The sequence below is a fragment of the Homarus americanus genome, unplaced genomic scaffold (assembly GCF_018991925.1).
Source record: "Homarus americanus isolate GMGI-L3 unplaced genomic scaffold, GMGI_Hamer_2.0 scaffold57980, whole genome shotgun sequence".
Classification (NCBI taxonomy): domain Eukaryota; kingdom Metazoa; phylum Arthropoda; class Malacostraca; order Decapoda; family Nephropidae; genus Homarus; species Homarus americanus.
The window spans coordinates 343,191-368,053 of record NW_024716703.1 but is presented as its reverse complement, the minus strand read 5'-3'; the positions used below and the strand labels follow the sequence as shown (position 1 = coordinate 368,053).

At 40.7% G+C, this 24,863-nt stretch overlaps 1 protein-coding gene across 8 annotated transcripts in view; it reads right to left on the bottom strand.

Moving 5' to 3' along the window:
• Positions 1 to 4,685: 4,685 nt before the first annotated feature.
• The window catches only part of LOC121858208 (prostaglandin D2 receptor-like), a 134,265-nt gene continuing 114,087 nt past the window's right edge, over positions 4,686 to 24,863 (bottom strand). For 5 of the 8 annotated variants that reach the window (XM_042354430.1, XM_042354428.1, XM_042354427.1 and 2 more), the window contains 9 exons: positions 22,307 to 22,470; positions 21,987 to 22,205; positions 20,538 to 20,724; positions 17,877 to 18,106; positions 17,436 to 17,527; positions 15,628 to 15,788; positions 14,107 to 14,172; positions 13,245 to 13,297; positions 4,686 to 10,058 (listed from right to left, as the gene is read on the bottom strand). In XM_042354430.1, the coding sequence (XP_042210364.1) occupies positions 9,468 to 10,058; positions 13,245 to 13,297; positions 14,107 to 14,172; positions 15,628 to 15,788; positions 17,436 to 17,527; positions 17,877 to 18,106; positions 20,538 to 20,724; positions 21,987 to 22,205; positions 22,307 to 22,470 (1,763 nt within the window). In that variant the 3' untranslated portion in view covers positions 4,686 to 9,467. The remainder of the gene's footprint in view (positions 10,059 to 13,244; positions 13,298 to 14,106; positions 14,173 to 15,627; positions 15,789 to 17,435; positions 17,528 to 17,876; positions 18,107 to 20,537; positions 20,725 to 21,986; positions 22,206 to 22,306; positions 22,471 to 24,863) is intronic. The other 3 variants (XM_042354432.1, XM_042354433.1, XM_042354434.1) reach the window with 3 other exon arrangements.

Genomic DNA, 24,863 nt, shown 5'->3' with positions numbered 1-24,863 from the left:
TGAACCTCTGTCAGTCTAATTAATTTATGTCTATTATAACTCCTTTTATGTGGGTATATCATTAATTATATCCTTAATTTATGTGGTTAATGTTATTGGGGTATTGATCTTAATTCATAGATTAGGATGAACCTCTGTGAGTCTAATTATTTTATTGTTCATCTTTATGTCTATTATAACTCCTTTTATGTGGGTATTTCATTAATTATATCCTTAATTTATGTGGTTAATTTTATTGGGGTATTGATCTTAATTTATAGATGATACTTCACATAAATAGGTAAATATGGTAGGACAAACAGGTGGTTTTAAATGAGTTATGGTTGTTATAAACTTAATTATTTGATCTAATTGATATGGGATTAATTAAACTGTTTTCTCTATATAACTTAGATATTGTTTGCTGACTAATTTCATGGTAACTTTATCAATATTTAGTTTAATATACTTACACACCTCACTCACTCAGAGAAGGTCAGCGAACTATAGATGTCATTAGGCCGAGTCTCAAACACATACCAATATATTATTATTTAACGGTGAAATCTGATTTTTTCTATCAAATAATGTATTCCTGTGTCCTCGAATTTTACGCAAAAAAAAAAATCCTAAAATAGAAGAGATAAGGCTAGGATTCCATTCATACGGTAGTGGTAGAGCCCACAATAGAACATGTTGAATTTACAAGGTTGTTTCCTGTTGCGTTAGCGTCATTGGTTTGCAGGTCATGTCAATCACCCTGTAGCTATTGAGACACAACCACATGGAAAGGGACGAGGGAATCCACACTGTGACTAGTTCTTGCTCTCCTCACCCAGACATCAATTACCATGGCTATGCGTTTCACAGATAAGTGAGGGGAAATGTGACCAACAAAAAGCTTCATTTTATACAGTATTTATCTGCAGTCTTATTAGAACTTGAAAACTATTTCATCAGTTCACTCGGTATATATACCCCAAAATACCTATTTTTGTAATGCATTAATATAATACATTTTAGAGACCTAGAAAGGGTGATTTAATCAGGTAATTAAGTATGCATCGTGGTCTCAATAAAAGGTTCTTTGGAATACAAATTTTTGTGTCACTTATCTATGGTCCATATTATTTCCTATGTTATAATTATGCATGAATTTTGTTATACATATTACAAGTCGCCGCCTTGGACAAATGACTTCTCTGCTCCTGCAGTGTTTCACCAAATCCTCCTCAACCAAAGGGAGAACATGTGAGAATTGTTGTCTGCTCAGGTGAAAATATTCTTTGAATTTTTCTTCATCCAAGCTTAGCTCATTTACCAAAGTACTGTAGGTTTCATGTTTGGACCGATCCAGCAACAATTTATTCACTCACCATGTATGTTTCCTTGACAATTTTCTATATGCATCACTCATGATCTTATACAAAACCAGGCCAGCTTACGTCTATCTCCCCAGTTCACACCCTAATGCATACTCTCACTGGGAGGCCAACACACATACAGACCATTACAACTTTACACGAGCAGTTTTTGTTTTGTACAATATTATGCTGATCAGTGCATATACTTCTCACGAGGGTCAGATTGTGAGTAGAGAGCATATTAAGGTTTGGTTAGATATACTTGTGAGTATTTCAGCCATTGGTTCACATCTTGGGTGGCATATAATTCTAGATGTATGTTAAATAAGTTAATGGGCATTTAATCATGAGAATAAAAAAAATAACAACATTCAACATTTAATCCACTGTGTACAATACTACAAACAGTCATTATAAACTTTCAGTATTTATCATTGTCAATATGTTCACAAGTCTGTAATCCCCATATATGTTTCATACAGTATTTGTCAACAGTTCTGATATTGGCCAAGTCAAACATAAGCTATTAAACTAATCTCCAATACAGTACATATAATTTACAAAATATAAATATATTGTTTGGTATAATATCTTGGGGTAAAGATTTGTTAGCCATCATTATGGGAATTAATAACCATATTAGGCTTTTCACGACGATTTACCAGAATATGACCTATTTTAATCATTTGCTTGTAAACATGGGCCGCGGTGAAGGGGCGTCAAGGTAAACTACGACTTGTTATTTCAGTGACAAGTCCTGACTAGATTATATACAGGTAATCTTACTCATAGTTCATTAATTAATATTACCTTGATTATTATATTACCTGGACAACCTATTTAATGATTTTTTTATCTGGTGTACGACTTGATGACAGCACCATGGTGTAGTAATGAAAGAATAGTGCCATACTTCTGTGATAAAAACATGAAACGTAATTTACATTGTGAACTTGGGTTTGTAAGTTAAAGACATATTACATAACCTATTTGACTTAACACGGAATAGTGGTTGTATAATATGACCTTTAAACACCGAGGGAAATAATAAAAATAATATAAAAAAGGGATTTGTTAATTTGCTATGACGTATTGCAGCAAAATTACACATACAGCGAAATGTCCATGAATATTAGAAGGAGGTTTAACATCTAACGAACCCTCAATAAAACGAACCTTCATCTCTGTATAGTTCGTTAGATAGAGGTTTCACATCTAACGAACCCTCGATAAAACGAACCTTCATCTCTGCATAGTTCGTTAGATAGTGGTCTCACATCTAACAGACCCTCTATATAACGAACCTTCATCTCTATAGTTCGTTAGATAGTGGTTTCACATCTAACGGACCCTCTATATAACGAACCTTCATCTCTATAGTTCGTTAGATAGTGGTTTCACTGTACATACTTGTTACTTATTATAAATTATATCAAAGATATTACAAGAAGTAAACCTTACCTAGAGTATAACAACTTGGATTCAATGTATTAGTGATAAAACACAAATGCTAATAATAAAAACTATTCATAAAATATTAAACACAAAAAATATTAAAACTAGGATAAAAATTAAAGTGTCAAATTAGGTAGTTATGGCACATCCCTAAGTAGATGAAGATGGTTAAGTTAGTGCACACCTTGTTCCTCCCCGACCATACCCTCAGATGTGGTCCTGTAGCGCCCCACTATAGTACAGTACCTGACAACAGTACAGTACAGCACAGCACAGCACAGTACAGCATAGCACAGTTGATAGATGTTTAAAACATCCATAAGAACATGAACTATATTCGTTCTTTCTGCACTGTTCAAACCCTTTAATAAACACAACTCACTCTCCACGTAGATCAGTAACTCCTTTTATTAATTATGTCCATTTTCGTTTCTCTAAACAACTAAATGAAGAACAGTTACCACGTGATCACCGTGATGGAGTGGTGTATATGGCTGGTGTGTGGCATGTATGGAGTGGTGTATAGGGCTGGTGTGTGGCATGTATGGAGTGGTGTATATGGCTGGTGTGTGGCATGTATGGAGTGGTGTATAGGGCTGGTGTGTGGCATGTATGGAGTGGTGTATATGGCTGGTGTGTGGCATGTATGGAGGGTGTATAGGGCTGGTGTGTGGTATGTATATGGCTGGTGAGTGGCATGTGGAGTGGTGTATAGGGCTGGTGTGTGGCATGTATGGAGGGTGTACAGGGCTGGTGTGTGGCATGTATGGAGTGGTACAGGGCTGGTGTGGCATGTATGGAGTGGTGTATATGGCTGTGTGTGGCATGAAAGGAGAGGGGCGGGGGCCTATGTGGTACAGCCTATGAGTGATTACTGAAGTGTTAGGTGCTTGTCTTCGTGTAGCTGCAGGGCTCCATTATATTGTACTATAGACGATGTAATATTTGTACACCTATAAGCTATTATTAGTAGAGAGTGGTGCCGTACAGGTGGTGAATATGGCTGTTAATGTACCTGGAGGGTCTAGTGTGGTGCCGTACAGGTGGTGAATATGGCTGTTAATGTACCTGGAGGGTCTAGTGTGGTGCCGTACAGGTGGTGAATATGGCTGTTAATGTACCTGGAGGGTCTAGTGTGGTGCCGTACAGGTGGTGAATATGGCTGTTAATGTACCTGGAGGGTCTAGTGTGGTGCCGTACAGGTGGTGAATATGGCTGATGTACCTGGAGGGTCTAGTGGTGCCGTGGTGAATATGGCTGTTAATGTACCTGGAGGGTCTAGTGTGGTGCCGTACAGGTGGTGAATATGGCTGCCTGGAGGGTCTAGTGTGGTGCCGTACAGGTGGTGAATATGGCTGTTAATGTACCTGGAGGGAGTGGTGCCGTACAGGTGGTGGTTAATGTACCCGTACAGGTGGTGAATATGGCTGTTAATGTACCTGGAGGGTCTAGTGTGGTGCCGTACAGGTGGTGAATATGGCTGTTAATGTACCTGGAGGGTCTAGTGTGGTGCCGTACAGGTGGTGAATATGGCTGTTAATGTACCTGGAGGGTCTAGTGTGGTGCCGTACAGGTGGTGAATATGGCTGTTAATGTACCTGGAGGGTCTAGTGTGGTGCCGTACAGGTGGTGAATATGGCTGTTAATGTACCTGGAGGGTCTAGTGTGGTGCCGTACAGGTGGTGAATATGGCTGTTAATGTACCTGGCTGCCGTTGAATGTGTACCTGAGGGTCTAGTGTGGTGCCGTACAGGTGGTGAATATGGCTGTTAATACCTGGTGGGTCTAGTGTGGTGCCGTACAGGTGGTGAATATGGCTGTTAATGTACCTGGTGGGTCTAGTGTGGTGCCGTACAGGTGGTGAATATGGCTGTTAATGTACCTGGAGGGTCTAGTGTGGTGCCGGACAGGTGGTGAATATGGCTGTTAATGTACCTGGAGGGTCTACTGTATGCGACCAGTGTGAGGGTTCAGTCTGGGAGTTCTTGTTTGGTGCACCACTTAAACAATATACACTTGATATCATCTTAATATCGATACAGTACTAATATCTAACACGTCTCTTATAAATAGGTATGGTTATATAATTGTACACATTACAGTATATAATTATATTGTATTTAAATGGAACGGGTAAACTGGAATTTATAAAAAAATAAAGGTTTATTTTTTCAATTCCACAACCACTTTTAGTTCATTCTAATTACCATTATAATCAGAAAATATTTTCTCTCTGTTGCGCTCCTTTCAGAATGATGGACACAGTATTATATGATGCAGTCCAGTATGAAATATGTTTTGAGAGTGGTTATTCTTGTCATGACATTATTAATCTACACTACAATAGTTAAGTGATATATATATATATATATATATATATATATATATATATATATATATATATATATATATATATATATATATATATATATATATATATATATATATATATGTATATATGGATTGGATTCAGTTTGCTTTACTATGAACTATAAGTACAGGATGTCTCAGAACATTAATACACACTGCCAAACAATTTTTGGTGGACTTCTCATGAATGTTTATATCACATCAACATCGCCCTCACTTGTTGATGTGTGAGGTCCCCCACAGGTGAGGACACTGTTGCTGTTGTAATACAAACATTAACACAGTCTCCATGAAAATCTCTAAGGCTGTGTGTGTGTACATTATTGAGACACCCTGTATAATGACGTATAGTATTAGGTACACCACTACTGACTCGGGAAGACCTGTACACGACATGAGGGAACGGTAGGTAGACTATTTAGACGGGTCTTCAGGAAAGACTTCAAGTACTGTACTCCTGACAGTGGTTCCCAAACTTTATCACATGACGCCTCACTTAAGCTTTTAACAAACCCTCATCCCCCCCCCCACCAGAATCACTGATGTAGGTGAATCATCTTTATTTCCCCGCGTGTTATTGTAATGATCTATAAAAATAATTCTTTAGTTATAGGTATAATTACTCGAATATTAGTTTTCTATTAATTTCCACAAGTTAAGAAAGAAAACGGTGGTTCTCTCGCAGCGGCACAATATAATTAGCAACATTAACTAAACTGTATCTGGTCAATCGATTCTTAACACCTAACATACATCAGACAAGACTCCTAAATCATCTATCTGTGTGAGTAAATATTTATCGTAGTATAAAATTAAACGTAAATATATTCTTTCATCTTAAATTTGGGTGACAGAGCTTAAGTAAGTACCTGCAGTGTGTAAAGGTTATGTATTTACTTATATAAACCACGTAACACTAGGGGAATGAGGTTAGGTTAGGATATGTTAGGTTAGGTTAGGATATGTTATGTTAGGTTAGGTTAGGTTAGGTTAGGATATGTTAGGTTAGGGGAAGATATGATAGAATAGGATAGGTTAGTGTTAGGGTGATTGATCGTTAGGTGAAATAAGCTGGGGTGGAGATTCTTTAGGGTATGCAATATTTTAATAGAATATTCTATCTTCTTTCTTGAATAATTACCGTAAATGAAAGTCATCCATATGAAACTAAACACTTTACAGTAAACATTAAAAGCAACATTTCAAACACTCGATGACTGAACTACCTATAGGAAAGTATATAACATTTCTAAGTAAATCTAATTATTTAATTTAGTGTATCAGAAAATTGTATTCGCTATATACTCAACAAATATCTGTAGTTACGATAAACATCTAAATGTTTTGTAAACACTTGCAGGAAATTTATATAGTCCGATAAAGCAAACAGTGTACGTGAGAAATGTGTGAAAACAACCTGAATATCTTAAGAAACTTGGAACATTATTACTCCACGTACAGTCACAAACAAGTCCTGTCGCCTCTTCTGCTGCTCACGAACTCCGAGAATCAGACTCGTGAATCCGAACCATCCGTGGACAGAATAATACCTGTGTCTACTGCTTCAGGTTCATGAGTCTGAATCTTGGGGTTGACGGAGCAGCACAAGGGGTGTCAAGACTATTGTGGGTGACTGTACAGTGTTCGGGAATGGTGTAGAGTTAACACATTTTTAGATGAATGAACACGTACAATCGTACATATCAATGACACAAGTTAATAGACATACGGTACTTCAATAGATTATTATGACAAGAAAATAGAAGAAAGTTGGCAATGCAAAATATCGACGACATATTTGTTCTGGTCATCCGGACAACACACTTGACTTCCTAAACCAATATCTATGCAGTACTGTACAGCCTAAACACGAGGACACACCTTCAGGAAAAATAGAGATAATAGAATATATATTGTTCAGTTACACATTGTACTACAAGTTATGAATGTTCTGTAGTACATCACTCATGTTCAACCACCACGTTTCACCTTTGATTACAAATGTTCAAATCCAAACATTTGTTTGTTTGTGGCACTGGCCATATAAAGCAAATTAGTAATGCCCAAATTTGCTCCACAAGAGAACAGGTATTATGCCTCCTACACTTGGAGGGAGTTAGCCAGAACATAACTTTGTAAGGTTTAATAATATACAAGCTGGAGCAGTTCCCTTCCTCCCGACACACACACACACAAACACATACTAACTTGCTAAACTCAATACAAACACAGGAGTATTCAGCTAGACTCCAATTATCCCAAACGTTTACAATATTTCGTAAGTTTTTCTGGTGACTAACTTTTATGATTTATCCAGTCCATAGCTGCTCCAGCAAGGTCTTCCTATCCTCCACCGTAAAGAGGGACATTTGGTACACACTTCATCTTAGCTAAAGTGCCCAGAGATTGTTGGTACAGTACTTTGGAACGTTTTAAGTAACTTTCAAACTTTTTATCCCCACAAAACTCTCTTCAAACCACTAACTCTCTCCATAATGACGCCTTTACACTATCCTTCAATCTTATACAGGAACAATGTGTTCTCTTTGACATTACTTTAGAACTTATCCCTCTTACGTTTACACTCCACTGCACTACTACCGTTGCATTTCCCCTCCTCATAATTTCTCTAATAAATTCATCTACTTTCTCAACTTAGTATTATTAATTTTGCTTACAGCTTATTTCATCTCTTACTTAATTATTTTCCTCTTTCTATTTGGATCCCTTTATTCCTCCCCATACAAATATGGTAACTCTGGGTCTCTCACTCTGGCCCTCTATTGTACAATCCCACACTTCATCACTTAACACGACCGCATTTTCTTTCGCTCTTACCCTCTGAGACAAAACAATTACACGAATTAAACAATTTCACCTTGACATTTCTAACAATCATTTCTCAGTCTATTGAATTGGGTAAATGATTTCAACATTGCTAAAAGGTATTACCGTATATAACAGAAACTCTCCATCAAAAGATCCCAAGTAAATGTTGGGTCATGCAGTGATTGTCTTCTATCACCGTCCTGGTATTTCATAGTTTTTGTGATCTACATTTTCTGTTCACTGCTCTGAGAAGTGAAGACCGACTTATACTATTAGTTACAAAAGCGTTTCAAGACCACATATAATTGTTACACTGCCGTTATAGTATAGTGCACCTATCAAGGTATGCACTGTGTAACATACAGGAACATGTAACAAGTGAATGTTATTATTCATTGAAAACTAAGACAGCAGAAATGGTGAGGCAATATCTATTGGGTTAGATCCTGAAAGGTAAATGTTAGTCGATAGGAAAAGTGGAATAAAGTCCTTTGGCGTGAGGTAGAAAGAGAGACAGTTTACACAGACACTCGGGTCTTATCTCACGTTTATCTTTATACTGTAAAAGTGTTTGACATTGACACCAACACGTGACGAGAGTTAGCCAACTTTTCTTATCTTTATTAACACAAAAATAAGAATAATTGTAGAGTATGTATCAGTCATTCCCTCACCCATAACAAGACTCGTCAGGAGGTGAAGGCATCACTCACCAAACACTGGACAGTTAGAGGTGAGGTTTATGATTTACTAATTTTTGTATTTGTACAATAATAATATTTGCACGTACAGGACTGTTTAAACATAAATGGACTGAAGCTTTACGATCAAATACAATATTGATCAATATCTCAACACACAACGATAATGTTACAAGGACATAATACACAACACTGAGGTTAATGACATGATTCATGGTAACGACTTGAGTTGTAGTGAGGATCATTGTCACTCAGTAAACTTCCTCTGCAGAACTAACACACCCAGATGCTTCCCTCACTCTGGTATTCAACCATTACTTCATCACTGTACAATATTATTACTGGAGCTCAACTAAACCTACATCAACTCTCAAAATATCGTAATTCAAATCTTTAAAATCTTTTCACCGGGTAATGCATTACAGCCATAACTTTTTACATAATACAGTACAAACACCCAGCACAATAAAACCTCAATTTTCTGCTGTCATTTCATCTCTAATAGTTTTTCACATGATCCTCTAAACAGCTCATACACATTTAACACATTACAACTCAAACTTTCTGCAGTTCACACATAACAGTTCATTAAAGCACAGCTGTGAGATACTTATACTTGTTCTCACGTCCTTATAAGAGAACACATTAACCAAACAACACATTGTGGTTCACATTTACTTATATAATTATGAGCATACTCTCGCAGTAAACAACACAGTTCATGTATACACGAATGACATCGACCACTCCTCGACCGCGTGTCTCTGGACTACACGTCAGTTTTCATTCTGGACCACAACTCACCTTGGCTTTTCCAGAGGGGCATTTTCCACGTGTGCCAAGGGTTTAATAGCCAGGTTCTGTTTCTCAGGCCATGTTTATGAAGTGATTTGGGTAAAATTTCCAGTCTTTCATCTTCACCGTAGCAGAAAGACCAACGCTTTACGTTTTTAAAAGAGGAATTATCTTCTTCTTTATTGATTTCTTCGCAAAAGACTGAAAATGAATTTTCCTGTGACAAACAAATCCACGAGTTTTTGCCGTCACTCTCTCCTGCGTGTACGATAACATAAGAGTGTTCATCTACCTCTGGTGTGTTCAGGCCACTAAGAGCAGCTTCTTTTGACAAGGTGTAAGACATTCTGTTTTCTGTGGCTTCAGTTTCAAGATTCTGAGTTTCTCTGCTGTAAATATGGAGCTGCTCGCTCACAAAGCATGTATCTTCCGTCGCCTTAGATGACTGAGGACTTGCAGTCAATTTCTGTAGCCTTTGTGGAGGAGAGCAGTAGTTGGAGAGGCACATACTCTTTTTCACTAGTGGCAGTGTTGGAGGATACCGTGTTCTTGGCACTGATGTCTCCTGTCAATAAAATGATCTATAATTAAACCAAAGAAAAGCATAAAATGAAGACATAAAGAAAGACATAAAGGGGAAGGCATAAAGAAGACATTGTTTAAAATACATTACTTCCACCAATCCGATGGAGGGAGAAACCACACGATTTTATATGTGAATCCAAAACTGAAATCTAATTGTGATAATGTACAATATATGTTTTAATTGCAAGACTCTAAGTGAATTAGTGAATATTTTCATTGTGATAATACGCATCTGAGAACAATAAACTTATGTTGTAGATATGAACACACACACACACACACACACACACACACACACACACACACACACACACACACACACACACACACACACACACGCACACACACACACACACACACACACACACACACACACACACACACACACACACACTTGTAATAAATCAGTGTATTCACTCCCAGTTAACACTGCTCCTTACACTGTCACTATGTTGAAATGAACTGTAGTTTGAGCTTTTCCCCATCTAGTTATTATATGTCTTATTTGTGTCACTTATGTTACTTGTATATTATTTGTAATTCGTAACCCATTCCCCAAATATGTAACTGTATATTTTCAGCCTTCTGGCTGCCAAGCTCTTTCAATAAACCGTTAATTATTATTATTATTATTATTATTACACGGTTTACAGTTGTTGCCCTGCCCTCTGTTTGCCTCAAGCCAGTTCTCTCTTCTATGACTTCACACAACCCGCCTGATCAGTGGTCGAAGTTATTATTATGACCAAGCCTTACTTTTATTACTTAACGTCAGTACTGGCACGGAATTTGTAGTGATTTTAAGTTAATTGTGAGTACAGTGGCCACCTAAGAGCAGTAACCCTTACCAAAAGTGGATAAATTGTTTACTCCCGTGTCAGACTGTAAGCTGTTCAGTAAACAAGACATGAGTCAGGCCAATGCAGTCAGACAGAGGGTGGTGAAGCCTCTCAAAAATATATGGTAATAAATACTGTACATCTCAAGGCCATAAAATGTTTACAAGACTTTCCTTTGACATTCATTCTGCTGTGGTCATGTTCCAGAAGCCTACTGGCGGGGTTACCATGTGTCACGGTATTAGTGGACAACGTTGTGGTCAGAGGTGCTACTCCAGCTGAGCATGACGCTACCTTGAGGGAGGTACTGAGAAGAATAAGCCGGGCGGGGCTGAGGTTAAAGCAGTTTAAGCGGGGTACTGAGGCGAGAGTAAAACACTTCCTCCTACTGTTGAGAAGACCTTACGTTCATGGTTAAGTCTGTTTAATTATTATAGTAAATTTTTGAGGAATTTGGCTACACTGTTGGCCCCACTGTACAGGTAGCCGGAAGGGGGACAGTGTTAGGAGAGCAGCAGGGCACTTTTAAGAGTAGTAATGAACTGTTAGTGCATTCGAAGTGTTTAGCCCATGATGGGTGTTATCCCAGACAGTTGATCAAAGGGTAAAGACACCGGCGGCCTTAACTCAGGTGATGCTGTCTCTTATTATGCCAGGTGTACAGTAAATTTGATTGCCTTAATAACACCCAGTGTAACACAGTGGGTGCCTTACTAACATCCTGTGTGTCACACTGGGTGCCTTACTAACACCCTGTGTCACACTGGGTGCCTTACTAACACCCTGTGTCACACTGGGTGCCTTACTAACACCCTGTGTCACACTGGGTGCCTTACTAACACCCTGTGTGTCACACAAGACACGTGCACTACTGGTCCAGCTGTTTGGTCATTAAGTACAGTAGTGAACGTCTGAGTCAGAGTCCAACAGTCAGACATGGTCAACGTGCCTTGATGTATACAACCTTACCAGACATAAATGATGTCTACTAATAAGACATTTATATCAAGCTACACATCTCTGGCCTTAATGACAGATGTATTACAAGCAGGAGAAGGCAGCACTATGGGAGGGAGAAGGCAGCACCATAGGGAGGGAGAGGCAGCACTATGGGAGGAGAAGGCAGCACTATGGGAGGGAGAAGGCAGCACTATGGGAGGGAGAAGGCAGCACTATGGGAGGGAGAAGGCAGCACTATGGGAGGGAGAGAAGGCAGCACTATATGGGAGGGAGAAGGCAGCACTATGGGAGGGAGAAACAACAGCAGTACAGTACTAGATCATGCTCTGTCGTCACTACCGGCGATGACCTGAGGGAAAGGTTCGAGACACGGGGGACAGATTCATAGGGACAAGGAAGATGGTAAGTGATGGTGTGTAGTGATGGTACGGGTGTAGTGATGGTACGGGTATAGTGATGGTACGGGTATAGTGATGGTACGGGTGTAGAGATGGTATGGGTGTTGTGACGGTACGGGTGTAGTGATGGGAGAAAGTACTACTGTAAGTCCGCTGAAAATACGGATGACTCCTTGGCCGCTGAGGGACAAAATATATGGTCATTAACTCATTAACTGATCCCCCTCTTAATCGGCCGCTATCAACAGGCACATCTTAGCATCATGAGCATTCAAGCTTCCCTGTGGTTCTGTGCATTCGTTAGTGAGGAACCAAAGTGGAGAAAGATGTTGACAGACAGACACCAGACAGCACGGGACTTGACAATAACCTTCTGATCCTGTGATGACTGAGAGGTATAATAAGGAAGACGAAAGAGAGGGTGAGAGGGCTGTTACATGGGCTAGAGGGCTGTTAAGAGGGCAGGTGGGGGGCTATCCAGGGCACTATGGGCAAAGTGGATGCAGTAAGAACAAGAGTAGCAAAGGAGGAGAAGGGGGAGGAGGAGGAGGAGGAGGAGAATGAACTGTAAAGAAGACAACAGAGAGAATAGTTAAGGGAGTGGGAGGACCTCAGATGGTGTGGACATCAAGTACAGGTCGAGAGAACAGTGTTGATAGGTGCCATAGAAGCAGGCAGGATAACAGAGCAAGGGAGGAGAGGAGGTATTGGGACACAGAAGGGGAAATCAACACTAGAGACAACCCCGTCAGGAGAAAAGCCACAGGTCACGTTGAATGGGAGTGCAATATGTAACGTCACGGAAGCTACAGGTAAAACTGAAGCTGCTAATACCGCCTCTTCCTAAGCGAGGGATTCATGCATGGTCTTACACACGGACATAAGTAGGGACAGATAAAAGAGAAATGAAGGATTATTGCCAAAATTATGGGCTTCTGTCCTGTCACAGTTGCTGGTGTTGCTGAATACCTTCATAATTAGGGGTCTATCTCGGCAGCTCGGCCCTCTACACTTGGTTGAGCCTGCAGTAAGTAAAACAAAGGTTTCTATAAGAACAAAACTCTAACTGAAGAGATGTTTGGTATGGTAGACTACAAGTGTTATTGCTCTGAGAAAGACAGTGTGCAGACAGGTAACTGGAGGAGGGATGGTGTGAGGAAACAGATTAGAAGAACAATTGTGAGAAAACTCAGAGGTTGATATTAAAAAGATATATTTTAGAGACAGAATAAAATATGTAAATGTTATAACCAAACAAATAAGAATAAGGCTAGTAAGACATATAGGGTTGTATACACTGCCTTGAGAGTACTTAATACACACTGATCTACCACACTGTTACATAATACATACACTATTTTTAGGGTTTTGTCCCAGTAATCTAATCTCTGTAATGTTATTGTTTCACTGGCCATGTCTTTAAGCACAAAACTGTAAGCACTGCATAGATAAAGCAATATGCAGCAGTTAATAAAATGGCAAAATAACATAAAGCAAAACTGCCATTGGTGCTGCCAAGTCAAAAGCGCAGTGCAATGATTAATGATGAAAAGATGTAGAGTCGCTGTGATACATTGCCAAACCTGACGAGAGAGTAAGAGGTCTACGATGTTCTTGTAAATGTTTATAACTGTCCTCAAGAACCTGTTGATCTTTCACCAGTCTCAGTTAACTGTGTTGCAGGATAAAGTTTATTACAACAACTCGAGAGGATACACACGTAGCCCTCTCCTCCTCCTCACAGTCTTAGAATAGTTCAGTGAGAGAGTGTACAGACAATGAACTAACTTGAATTATTTCTCCTACTGCAACAAATTAGAGAGGAGTTTACCTGAAGAATGTTTTGCTGGACATAACGATGAGTTCCCAAATCCAAGCTGATTGGTTATCTTATAGTCTGCAACCATTTGTGACAGCCAATCAACGTAACGGTACCCAGAAAAATTCAATAAGTTATGATTTCTCTCTAACCTAAAGTCTATCAAGAATCATGTATGTAAAGTAATGTAAGTAATACACATAATAACGCATAAAGTGTCTGTAGAAACACCAATTCATAATACTGCCATTGCCTTATAATAACCAAACCCCACATTAAAATACATTACAGTGCTTTAATACCTAAGGTCTTTTAAACATGTATAATACTTTAGTAATCACATTAATTATCAGCAGTTAAAATAATGCGTGTGTGTGTGTGTGTGTGTGTGTGTGTGTGTGTGTGTGTGTGAAGGAGAAGCTGCCTGAGGTGTCATATATGCCACTCGCGTGTCTCATCTTACAACTTTTCTACTGAGATAACATAACCTTCACTACAGCGAGCTAGTTCATTGCTGTTAACTCTCTCAACTCAAAAAGTAGATAACCTCACTGAAATCAACCCAAATCTCAACCAATATTCAGTGAGATTCAATAAAATCATCCAAAAAAGTCGCTTAGATTCCGATATGTCAGTCAGTCAGTCAAAACCTCTTAATTTATAACGCTTCCCCCATGACTCAGGCCCTGGAGGCACACGAGATCACTGACTGTACAGATTAACCTCACACCTGTACACAGAATCACTCCTATGTACGTGTTCCTCTTCACCACCACTAAAAATATACACCAATAAACTGTAATTGTACTTGATGAAATATACTTGAATACATTTAAGTACTTTCAAGTATTAGTTAATGAAAGGTTAGACCTGGTAATGAATCTTAGTGAAATACATAATGGGTGTAATACTGTATCTGAATTGGCGACCCAATATGTATACTAGCACCCTGTATGTATACTAGCACCCTGTATGTATACTAACACCTTGTATGTATACTAGCACCTTGTATGTATACTAGCACCCTGTATGTATACTAACACCTTGTATGTATACTAGCACCTTGTATGTATACTAGCACCCTGTATGTATACTAGCACCCTGTATGTATACTAACACCTTGTATGTATACTAGCACCTTGTATGTATACTAGCACCCTGTATGTATACTAACACCCTGTATGTATACTAGCACCCTGTATGTATACTAACACCTTGTATGTATACTAGCACCTTGTATGTATACTAGCACCCTGTATGTATACTAACACCTTGTATGTATACTAGCACCTTGTATGTATACTAGCACCCTGTATGTATACTAGCACCCTGTATGTATACTAACACCTTGTATGTATACTAGCACCCTGTACGTATACTAACACCTTGTATGTATACTAGCACCTTGTATGTATACTAGCACCCTGTATGTATACTAGCACCCTGTATGTATACTAGCACCCTGTATGTATAGTTGTTTACCAACACACACCCAGGTAAGAAACAACAGGTTAAAGGGGTCCAGGAACTGACCGTTGGTGTTGTGGGAGGTGTGTGACGACGACCTGACCGAGTTGGTGATGAGGCCTCGGTCAGTAGACCCCTGCAGGCGGTTAGGACACAGGTAGGTGACCAGCTTCCTCAGGTGACGTCGACTGTAGCGCTGCTTGCGACGGAACAGCACGTACATGTACCTGGGAGAGAGGTGTGACACAGCTCCCGTATGAGGTAATGATATGTGTATATAAGTCCATGCTTGATTTTGTCATTGGTACAGCAAATTGTTTACTCGTTATGTTATGTTGTACGAAAATATTACTGGAACATAAAGTCAGATGCTTTTATTTAATCTTCTTCAACAACACATTAAGATGGAAAGTCTGTTGAAAAGCCCCTTTAAGTTTTATTTACTGTACTTAAAGTTATTATAGAAAACAATCATATAGTAGTTTAGATTTTTTGTTAATTGAAAAAAAAAAGAATAAGTTTAGGGTGATTAAGAGAGAGGACGTTGATCTTGATGAAACAGATAACAAAACGTCTTAGTGAACAGTACCTGATGTGTTTGGCCTTGTGGTGGACAGGTGCTTCTTGTGGGGTAAGACCTTGTGGTGTAAATAATGGTGTAGTTCGACCTCTGCCCCACCACCACCACTATCACCACCACCACCACCTACCACTACAACCACCACCACTACCACCACCACCACCACTACCACTACCACCACCACCCTATCACCACACCACCACCTACCACTACAACCCACCACTACCACCACCACTATCTACCACCACCACCACCACCACCACTACCACCACTACCACCACCACCTTAAGAACGGGGACACTTGAAAACGTCTGGCCTGGATTAATAGGTCGTGAGGTTCCCTTTTAATTAGAAGGATCAGACGAATGAACTCAGGGCGAAAGATGCACCCGGTGTGTTTGGTTATATTGAGCTCAAGACACCGCTGCAATGTGTCACTATACAACACTATAACACTATCCTCTGTTTATTACTATAGTGTGAGTGTAGTGATGATAATGGTGTTTAATTTTCAATGGGATTCAGCTCTTAAGTGTTGTCTAATGTTTTTATCAGGTTTTACGATGTTTTGTGGAATCTCTGGAGGGGCAGATGTCATCGTTCACACACCGGCTTGAGGATGATCACTGACACTTATGTGTTTTTTGCTTTCCCAGTAATTATGAAGGAGATATAAAGCCTCTCGTTAACCCCAAATTCTCTCCGTGATATTTCGAAACTGTCTCGGTCGTGGATATACTGAGAGGCCACGAGTGTTTAAGTGTGGGAGAAAACATAAAAATAAAAGCCCATTGACCCTCGCTATAGTTTGTGTATCCAAGGGAAGACTTGATTTCGCAAATTGTAGGCGACTTCTTCTGACGTTCACGCGAAACTGCCCGTGGCGTCATGCGTAGCCTCTTCACACGTCGTATAATCGCTCACAAAAAGTCCCGTCGCTTCTGCTATTCCATGAACCCCAGAGATTCAGACTCATGAATCCGAAGCAATTATGGAGAGAATAATTCATCAGTGTGTTCGGCTTCGGGTTCAAGAGTCTGGATCTCAGGGGTTCGTGGAATACCAGAAGAAGCGACGGGACTTTTGAATGTAAACAAATTAAATTCTAGGCAAAGGAAACAACAAGAACCGGGTGATGTTGCTGAGATAATTACCGGTGAAAGATGGAGAGTGAGTTGGTAGTCATGGAGATGTAATTCGACGGTATAGTGAGGTGAAGTCTGTGATGTTTGAGAGAGAGAGAGAGAGAGAGAGAGAGAGAGAGAGAGAGAGAGAGAGAGAGACACACACTTACGGGTCAAGGGTAAAGTTGAGGGCAATGAAGACGTCAGCTAGCCGGTAGATACCCTTGTTGGCGCCCACCACTTGTGCCACGATGATGGTAGTCTGTGGGCAGGGGAGAGCGCGGGTCAGTATGTGGCATCACTGACCATCATAGGAAGGTCAAGCAAGAGGACTAAATATGATCAGTCTTAGGGTCACAGAATGATCAGTCTTAGGGTCACAGTATGATCAGTCTTAGGGTCACAGTATGATCAGTCTTAGGGTCACAGTATGATCAGTCTTAGGGTAACAGTATGATCAGTCTTAGGGTCACAGAATGATCAGTCTTAGGGTCACAGTATGATCAGTCTTAGGGTCACAGTATGATCAGTCTTAGGGTCACAGTATGATCAGTCTTAGGGTAACACAGATCAGTCATTGGTCAGGATGGTTCACCTACAGGAAGACTCACCAGCTGCGGGACCCAACACACGACGAAGAAGATAGAGAGAACTGCCATGAGACGGGCGAAGGAGAGCTCCTCTACGGTGGCGTGGTTCATGGAGTGATCGCCGCAGGTAGAGGACGAGCTGCGGCAGGAGGCTCTGGAATGACGGCGAGGTAGTAGACGTTCCCGCATCCTGCACAGTACCCGGATCACCGCCAGGTTACAGCAGACGATCACGGCACACATCACCATGCCTGCAGGAGGGGATGAAGGAGGTAGCGGGGTCAGTAAAGAATCTGGCAAGTGAGTAAATGAAAAAAAATATATACAAATAACCTAGAATTATCGTACCATTGTGTAAGTGTAAATGAAAACTATGCGATTAAATTTTACACACAAGCTCTCTATCATTACACAGTGTATGGTAAACTCTCTGATATTTATATTAGTAAACTTAAATATCGTTAAATAAGTAAGTAACAAAGATATATAAAGAGAGAGTCATAATTATCAACATGACTTAGCTCCATCAGAGGGTTTAAGTCCTTCTATTATCCACATCATTAATGTCTGTTTACGTGTGACATCATCCTCTCCCTCACTAAGGATATTGGCAATTTACTCTCCCAGGACGCACAAGGTCGCTCGCTAGGGGGTGAGCAAGGAATAGACCTTTTTAAAATCATCCACCTTACACAATCCTAGATAAAAAAAAAATAATCAAATGTGTAAACCCAACCTAACCTAACTATCGACTTTTATTTCCGTGTTTTATCCCGTTGAAAGGTTTAAGCCATTACAGACTCCTCATAAAGTATATTCTGGGTAAAAATAAAATGAAAAACAAAATTATATAAAAAAAATCTACTTCCCCACCCCCCTTTATTTATTTTTAGCTTTTCACTGATCTTCGTAGATAATAAATTCTGTAAACTGATTCGTGTTTAGTCATTGAATTAACAAAAACAACAACAATAACAAATAAAAATAACAGCAACAACAGAACTAAGAAAGCAAACACCAAGAACACAACGAAGACAAAAACACTAACAGAAACAACAATAATATATTCCACCCCAACAATAAATCACTACACCTCGACAGAACTAAGAGGTCTGACCACAGTTCTTATTGTGTGTCTGTACGCATCACCAAAAAGTATATTAAATGATTTTCTACGAGACAAATATGACACAACGGACGAAGGATTCTGACAATACCGAAATAGCAGGAGTCGTAGTGTTCATTGTGAAATTCATCGACCGCAACCGCTAAGACATTTTTTGGAGCCAGTGTACGCGTCCCCGATGCATGTGTAAGCTGAGAGTCTTATATTATGCCAAATACAGAATATATTATACAGTGTGTTGACATATCGTCCATCAGGTGCGTCGAGGAAGGTAAAATGTGTGATTTGTGTGTGTGTGTGTGTGTGTGTGTAACCCTTGACCTTTTCGACGAGGGTGACGTCACTTGGATCACCTGAATTAACCTCCATCCTTGTTTATTTCACCTAATCATTAATCACCCTAATGCTAACTTGAACCTAACCTAAACTGATCTATCCTAAAACTAACTTAACTTAACCTTTTCCTAACCTAACTTAATTTGCACAAGCATCTTAATTTGCAAGCATCTTAATTTGCAAGCATCTTAATTTGCAAGCATCTTAATTTGCACTCCCTCGAGAGACGTAGAGCGAGGGGCGACATGATCGAGGTGTATCAATGGAAGTCAGGGCTAAACAAAGGGGACATTACAAAGGTACTCAAAATTTCCAACCAGGAGCGAACTCGTAACAATGTTTTAAATTAGACAAATTTAGATTTAGGCGCGAAATAGGTAAACACTGGTTTGGAAATAGAGTTGTGGACGACCGGAACATGTTACCAAATATCATCATTAACTCGAATACGCTGGATAGCTTCAAACTTAGGTTGGATGGATATATGAGCAATAGGGGCTGGGTGTAAATGGGACTGCCCACTGCCCAGTATGGGCCAATAGGCCCGCTGTAACCTAACCGACCCCCCCCTAATAGTGCTAGGGTGGTTAACCTTCAGGTGAAATAAGCTGGGGTGGAGATTTTTCAGGTGCATGCCATTAGTGAGGTCAACGAAATCTAATTAACTCAGCTTAAGACACGAATCTGGGTCAGGTGGGGTGAAGGGCTACTGAGTGGTCGTGTAGGAAGGCAGTGTGTTGATGAAAGTGTAGATTAGGATGTGTCAGCGCCATTAGTTATGAAACACTAAGAATACGAGAGGTAAAGAGGATTGCTAGACAGGTGAGTGGGTTGCCAGACAGGTGAGTAAGTGGAGTATCAAGCAGGTGACTGTGAACCTAAAAAAATAGGTACCTAATTAGACCTAATAACAGGTGCCTAAGTGAATTAAAACGCAGGTGACTATGTGGCCCCAAAACACAGGTAACTTAATGAGCATAAAAGCAGGTGTATTCATTACTCACACTACGACAATAACAAACACGAGATTCTGTTGATATGCTGTTGTTACTGTTGCAAGATTACTGTTGGTGTTACTGTTGCAAGATTACGGTTGATGTGTTACTGTTGCAAGATTACGGTTGATGTGTTACTGTTGCAAGATTACTACTGATGTGTTACTGTTGCAAGATTACTACTGATGTGTTACTGTTGCAATATTATAATTACGAGGAGGTTACCGTAAGCGAAGACAAGATAAGCGTAGGTGCGGTCGAGGACGGACTTGGCCAGACGGTAGCGGACGCAGGGCGGGGTGAAGCTCTCGTCGTACCAGAGACCAAACCCCGCGAAAGGCGCACACACCACCAGCAGGTTGAACGTCCACAGGCCCAAGATCGACCGTCGGATCACAGCGTGTGTTACGTGCTGTGGGGAGAGTTGATCACGGGAGTAAGTCAGAGAATGTTTCAGGTGTTTAATATTGCATTTCTTACAGACAGACAGACAGATAGACACAGACAGACACAGACAGACACAGACAGACAGACAGACAGACAGACACACAGATATGTAGGTTTGGTTAAGTTATGTAATGTAAGGTCAAGATGAGTTAGGTTAGCATTAATTTAGGTCAAATTATCTTAGATTAGATTACTTAAGGTTAATTTAGGTTAAGATGGTGAATCTAGTATGAGAGAAACGCTATTGGACATGAAGGAAAGCAAAAGGGCCAATCAGCGCCCAGAATACCCTCAAACGCGTTGATTTCACCAAATTACCCCGAGGAAGCAACAGAGGTCTTGAGTCTTTGTTTGTCTCGTTATAAGGTAAGTGAAGGTGACAGGAGAATCTCACCAAGTGCCAGAGGTCAAGAGGTCATGAGGTCAAGAGGTCATGAAGTGAGGGAAGATGTATTACAAGAGAATGAAGGTAAACACTCGAGAAAGTAAACAGAAGAGAAGGTAAACAGATGAAATACAGACAGACAAACTTCTTCTTCAACCCATGGCCTCCTGCTCAACCCATGGCCTCCTGTTTAACCCATGGCCTCCTGTTCAACCCATGGCCTCCTGCTCAACCCATGGCCTCCTGTTTAACCCATGGCCTCCTGCTCAACCCATGGCCTCCTGTTTAACCCATGGCCTCCTGTTCAACCCATGCCCTCCTCTCCCCCACACTTACTAATTCAACCTTCCTAAACTGGGTATACAGGTACAGGTATATGTGTCAATCCTCACGGAACATACACACCTGTCTTCCCGTTTTGTCTAACTGTCCTTCTGTTTATCAGTGTACCACCTTGTCCTGTCAACTCCTTTTGTTCCCGTCCCAAAGAGGAAACAGAAAAGTGACGGAAATTGGAGATAAAGTCATTTTGGAATTGAGTTTATATGAAGTTAAACTATAAAGGTATTAGAACAGGTAAGGATAAGGGGGCAAATGTACCTACTTGCCACTAATTAACTTCCTGGTTAAGTGGTCAGGAGTCTTCTACCAGGTGAAGGAGTGTCATCCACCTGGTACTGATATTCTTACGGGTGAAGGGACTCGATGGAAGGATAATGTTCTTCAGGATAAGGAAGTTAAAAGAGTTAGCAAGTTCCCAGTTAGTTAGACCTCTGAGTCACCCCTTGATAGCTGGTTGAGCGAGTGAGTGAGTGAGTGAGCTCCAGCCTGACGCCACTAACCTTCTGGTAGGTGAAGGGGTGTGTGAGGGCCAGCCAGCGTTCGACAGCCATCACAAGAGCGACGCAGCCTGAGCCAAGCCCAAAGGCCCTGAAGATGATCCTGGAGGCACACAGTAACTTCCCGTTGGCGTTAGGCAGGTAGAGTTGGACGTACATCTGCACGAACGATCCCAGCAGCGCCAGTAAGTCGTTCCCGGCCAGACAGCGCAGCATGAACGTCTGAGAGAGAGAGAGAGGGAGAAAATGAGTGCCTGGGAGAGAGAGAGAGAGAGAGAGAGAGAGAGAGAGAGAGAGAGAGAGAGAGAGAGATAACAACTCACCTGTTTCCTGTATCTCTGCGTCTCATTCTTGGTGATGATGAAGAGGGCGGCGACGTTGCCCAAGATGCCAAAGACGTAGAAGACAGTGATGAGGACCTGGTAGGCTGGCTTGAGGTGACGCACGATGTCTTTACCCGCCAACTCGCTGCTGTTGGTCGGGACAACTGCGGAGGGAAGAAGACAGTCAGCCTTAGAGGACGTCACAGTATTTATTTACAAAGAATCTCCATAATTTATAACAGCTTAAAGCTCATCTGACACACAATAAAACATCTGAACATCGGAAATAATCCAGGCTCGAGGGATGCTGGACGCCTTGATTATTATTTTTTCTGTGAAATTGAAAAAAAAATCTGATTCGCGTGTTTATCATAAATTTCAATTTTTTTCATAAACGTCTGAAAACAAGTTATAGATATAAGAGAGTATCTGCATTAGATCGACGCCCTGGCACCAACCTAACTCTCTTGACGGCTTGGAACCCCCTAAAGAGAATCACTTTATTAAAGAAGGTCGCATTTTGGCATCGAATTCCAGTCCATTTCCCCTCATTTGTATCTGTCTGGTGTAATTTTCCGCCGTTATGTGAATCCACAGTCGATGTCTATTTTGGTTGGGTGAAATCACGGCAGACGGACGACCAGGGGAGATAACAGCCCAAAAGGTTGATAAAGTCACGCAGTATTTCCTTACCTGCAAAAGTACTTCCCTGGGAGTATTATCTTACACCGGGATTGGATAAAAAAAAAAGAGTTCTTACGTAAATACTGCGCAGTGAGTCTTGTAATGCGAGTCTCCAGGAATTGAATGATGATTATTTCTCGTAATTGAGGATAAAATAATGTTGTTAACTGGTATATTTAGAGCTACGATCCCCACTAACAGGGCCCAATTTACCCTGAGGCTTCCTAACCTAACTAGATACGTTCACTTGGTACCCGTTAAGAGACAAAAATAAAGCAGACAGAACCTTAGTCTTGTCAGGTATAAAGTGAACGTATCTAGTTAACGCAAAATCTCAAGGGTAATTTTAACGTAAATTTTGTCTCTCTATCCATCTCTCTCTCTCTTGTGTATCTCTCACTTTCCCTCTCTTTTCTACGTTGAGAGGGATGAGTGTCTATTGCGAGCGAGTGGGAGAGATGAGTGCCTATTGGGAGTGAATGTGAGGGATCAGTGCCTCCTCCCTCACACCTCTTTCTTCTCTCCTCCCCACACACATCTATCTCCCCCTCACAACCCACACCTCTTTCTTCTCTCCTCCCCACACACCTCTGTCTCCCCCTCACAACCCACACCTCTTTCTTCTCTCCTCCCCACACACCTCTGTCTCCCCCTCACACTCCCACATATCTTTCTCACTTTCTCCCCTCACACCTCCTTCTTCTAGCCTCCCCAATCCCCCATACTCCCTCCCCCCCCATATCTCTTTCATCTATTCTCCCCACACTCTCCCGATCTTTCCGCGTCGCCCCCTTCTATTCAAGTCTCACATCAAAGGTCCTCCTCCACTTTATCTCTGCTCTCTTCCCCCTCATTCCTCCCCGTGAAGGACAACCTCGAGGGAGGCTCAGCTGTCATTGGGTTTGGTCTCAGATACCAAAATAAGAGCGAGCAATATTGCCTATCTATCAGGACGTGAAGCAATATATGTTTGCAGACAGATTTATATAGACAGTGTGGCGAGACTCTGCTGAGGTGGCAAGAAATATACAATATGCTGTGAGAAGTATGAAGATATATTGGATCATTATTCACAGGATGATCTACAGCGAGACGTGAATAATACATTGAAAAATATAAAAGGAAATCAGGTGAAGATTAGCCACCCTACTTTATGTCAGCTGATGATTAAACACCGTAACGCTACCTGGGAGGGGGGGGGTTAGGTTAGGTTAGGTTGAGAATCAGTAAATGACAAATATGATATTGTTGTGTTATGATAAAAGAAATAATTGTCTCATCTCTCTTCTAACACAGAGGCATTGGTCAGGGGCGGTGAGGATACCAAACCCGTACTCAGAGACGTTACCACCTGGGTAGACCTCTCATCACACCGGGCTTATAGACAGTTTCTAAACCAATAACCTAACTGGAGCTTGGCCAAGGTCACACACACGCCATTGACTCAATAACCCTTCTCTCATTTCCCTTGAAGACTAGCTCGTCTCTCAGTCCTCCGTAATGCTTTAGTAACGAGACATTCTGGAGTGAAATAATGCACAGCTGCAATGTTGCACAGTCACTCAAAAAAACAATCTTTACGAAATTGTGTTAAGAAAATATTTCACAAAGGACGAAGGATTTTGACAACCCTACCGATACAACATGAGTCGTAGTGTTCATTCTGAAATTGATCGATCACCCCGAGTGGCTGTATATGATGAAACACATTATTATCACGTGTATAATATAACTATTAAGCTACACAGAGATGAATCATATAATAAAGCATCCGTGTTAAACATTAATGTTCTGGAGGATCTTTGGTCATAAGTTTACCTGTGAATCTAGAGTGCAATATGGTGTCACTATCGAGTGTGTATGTGTGCACCAG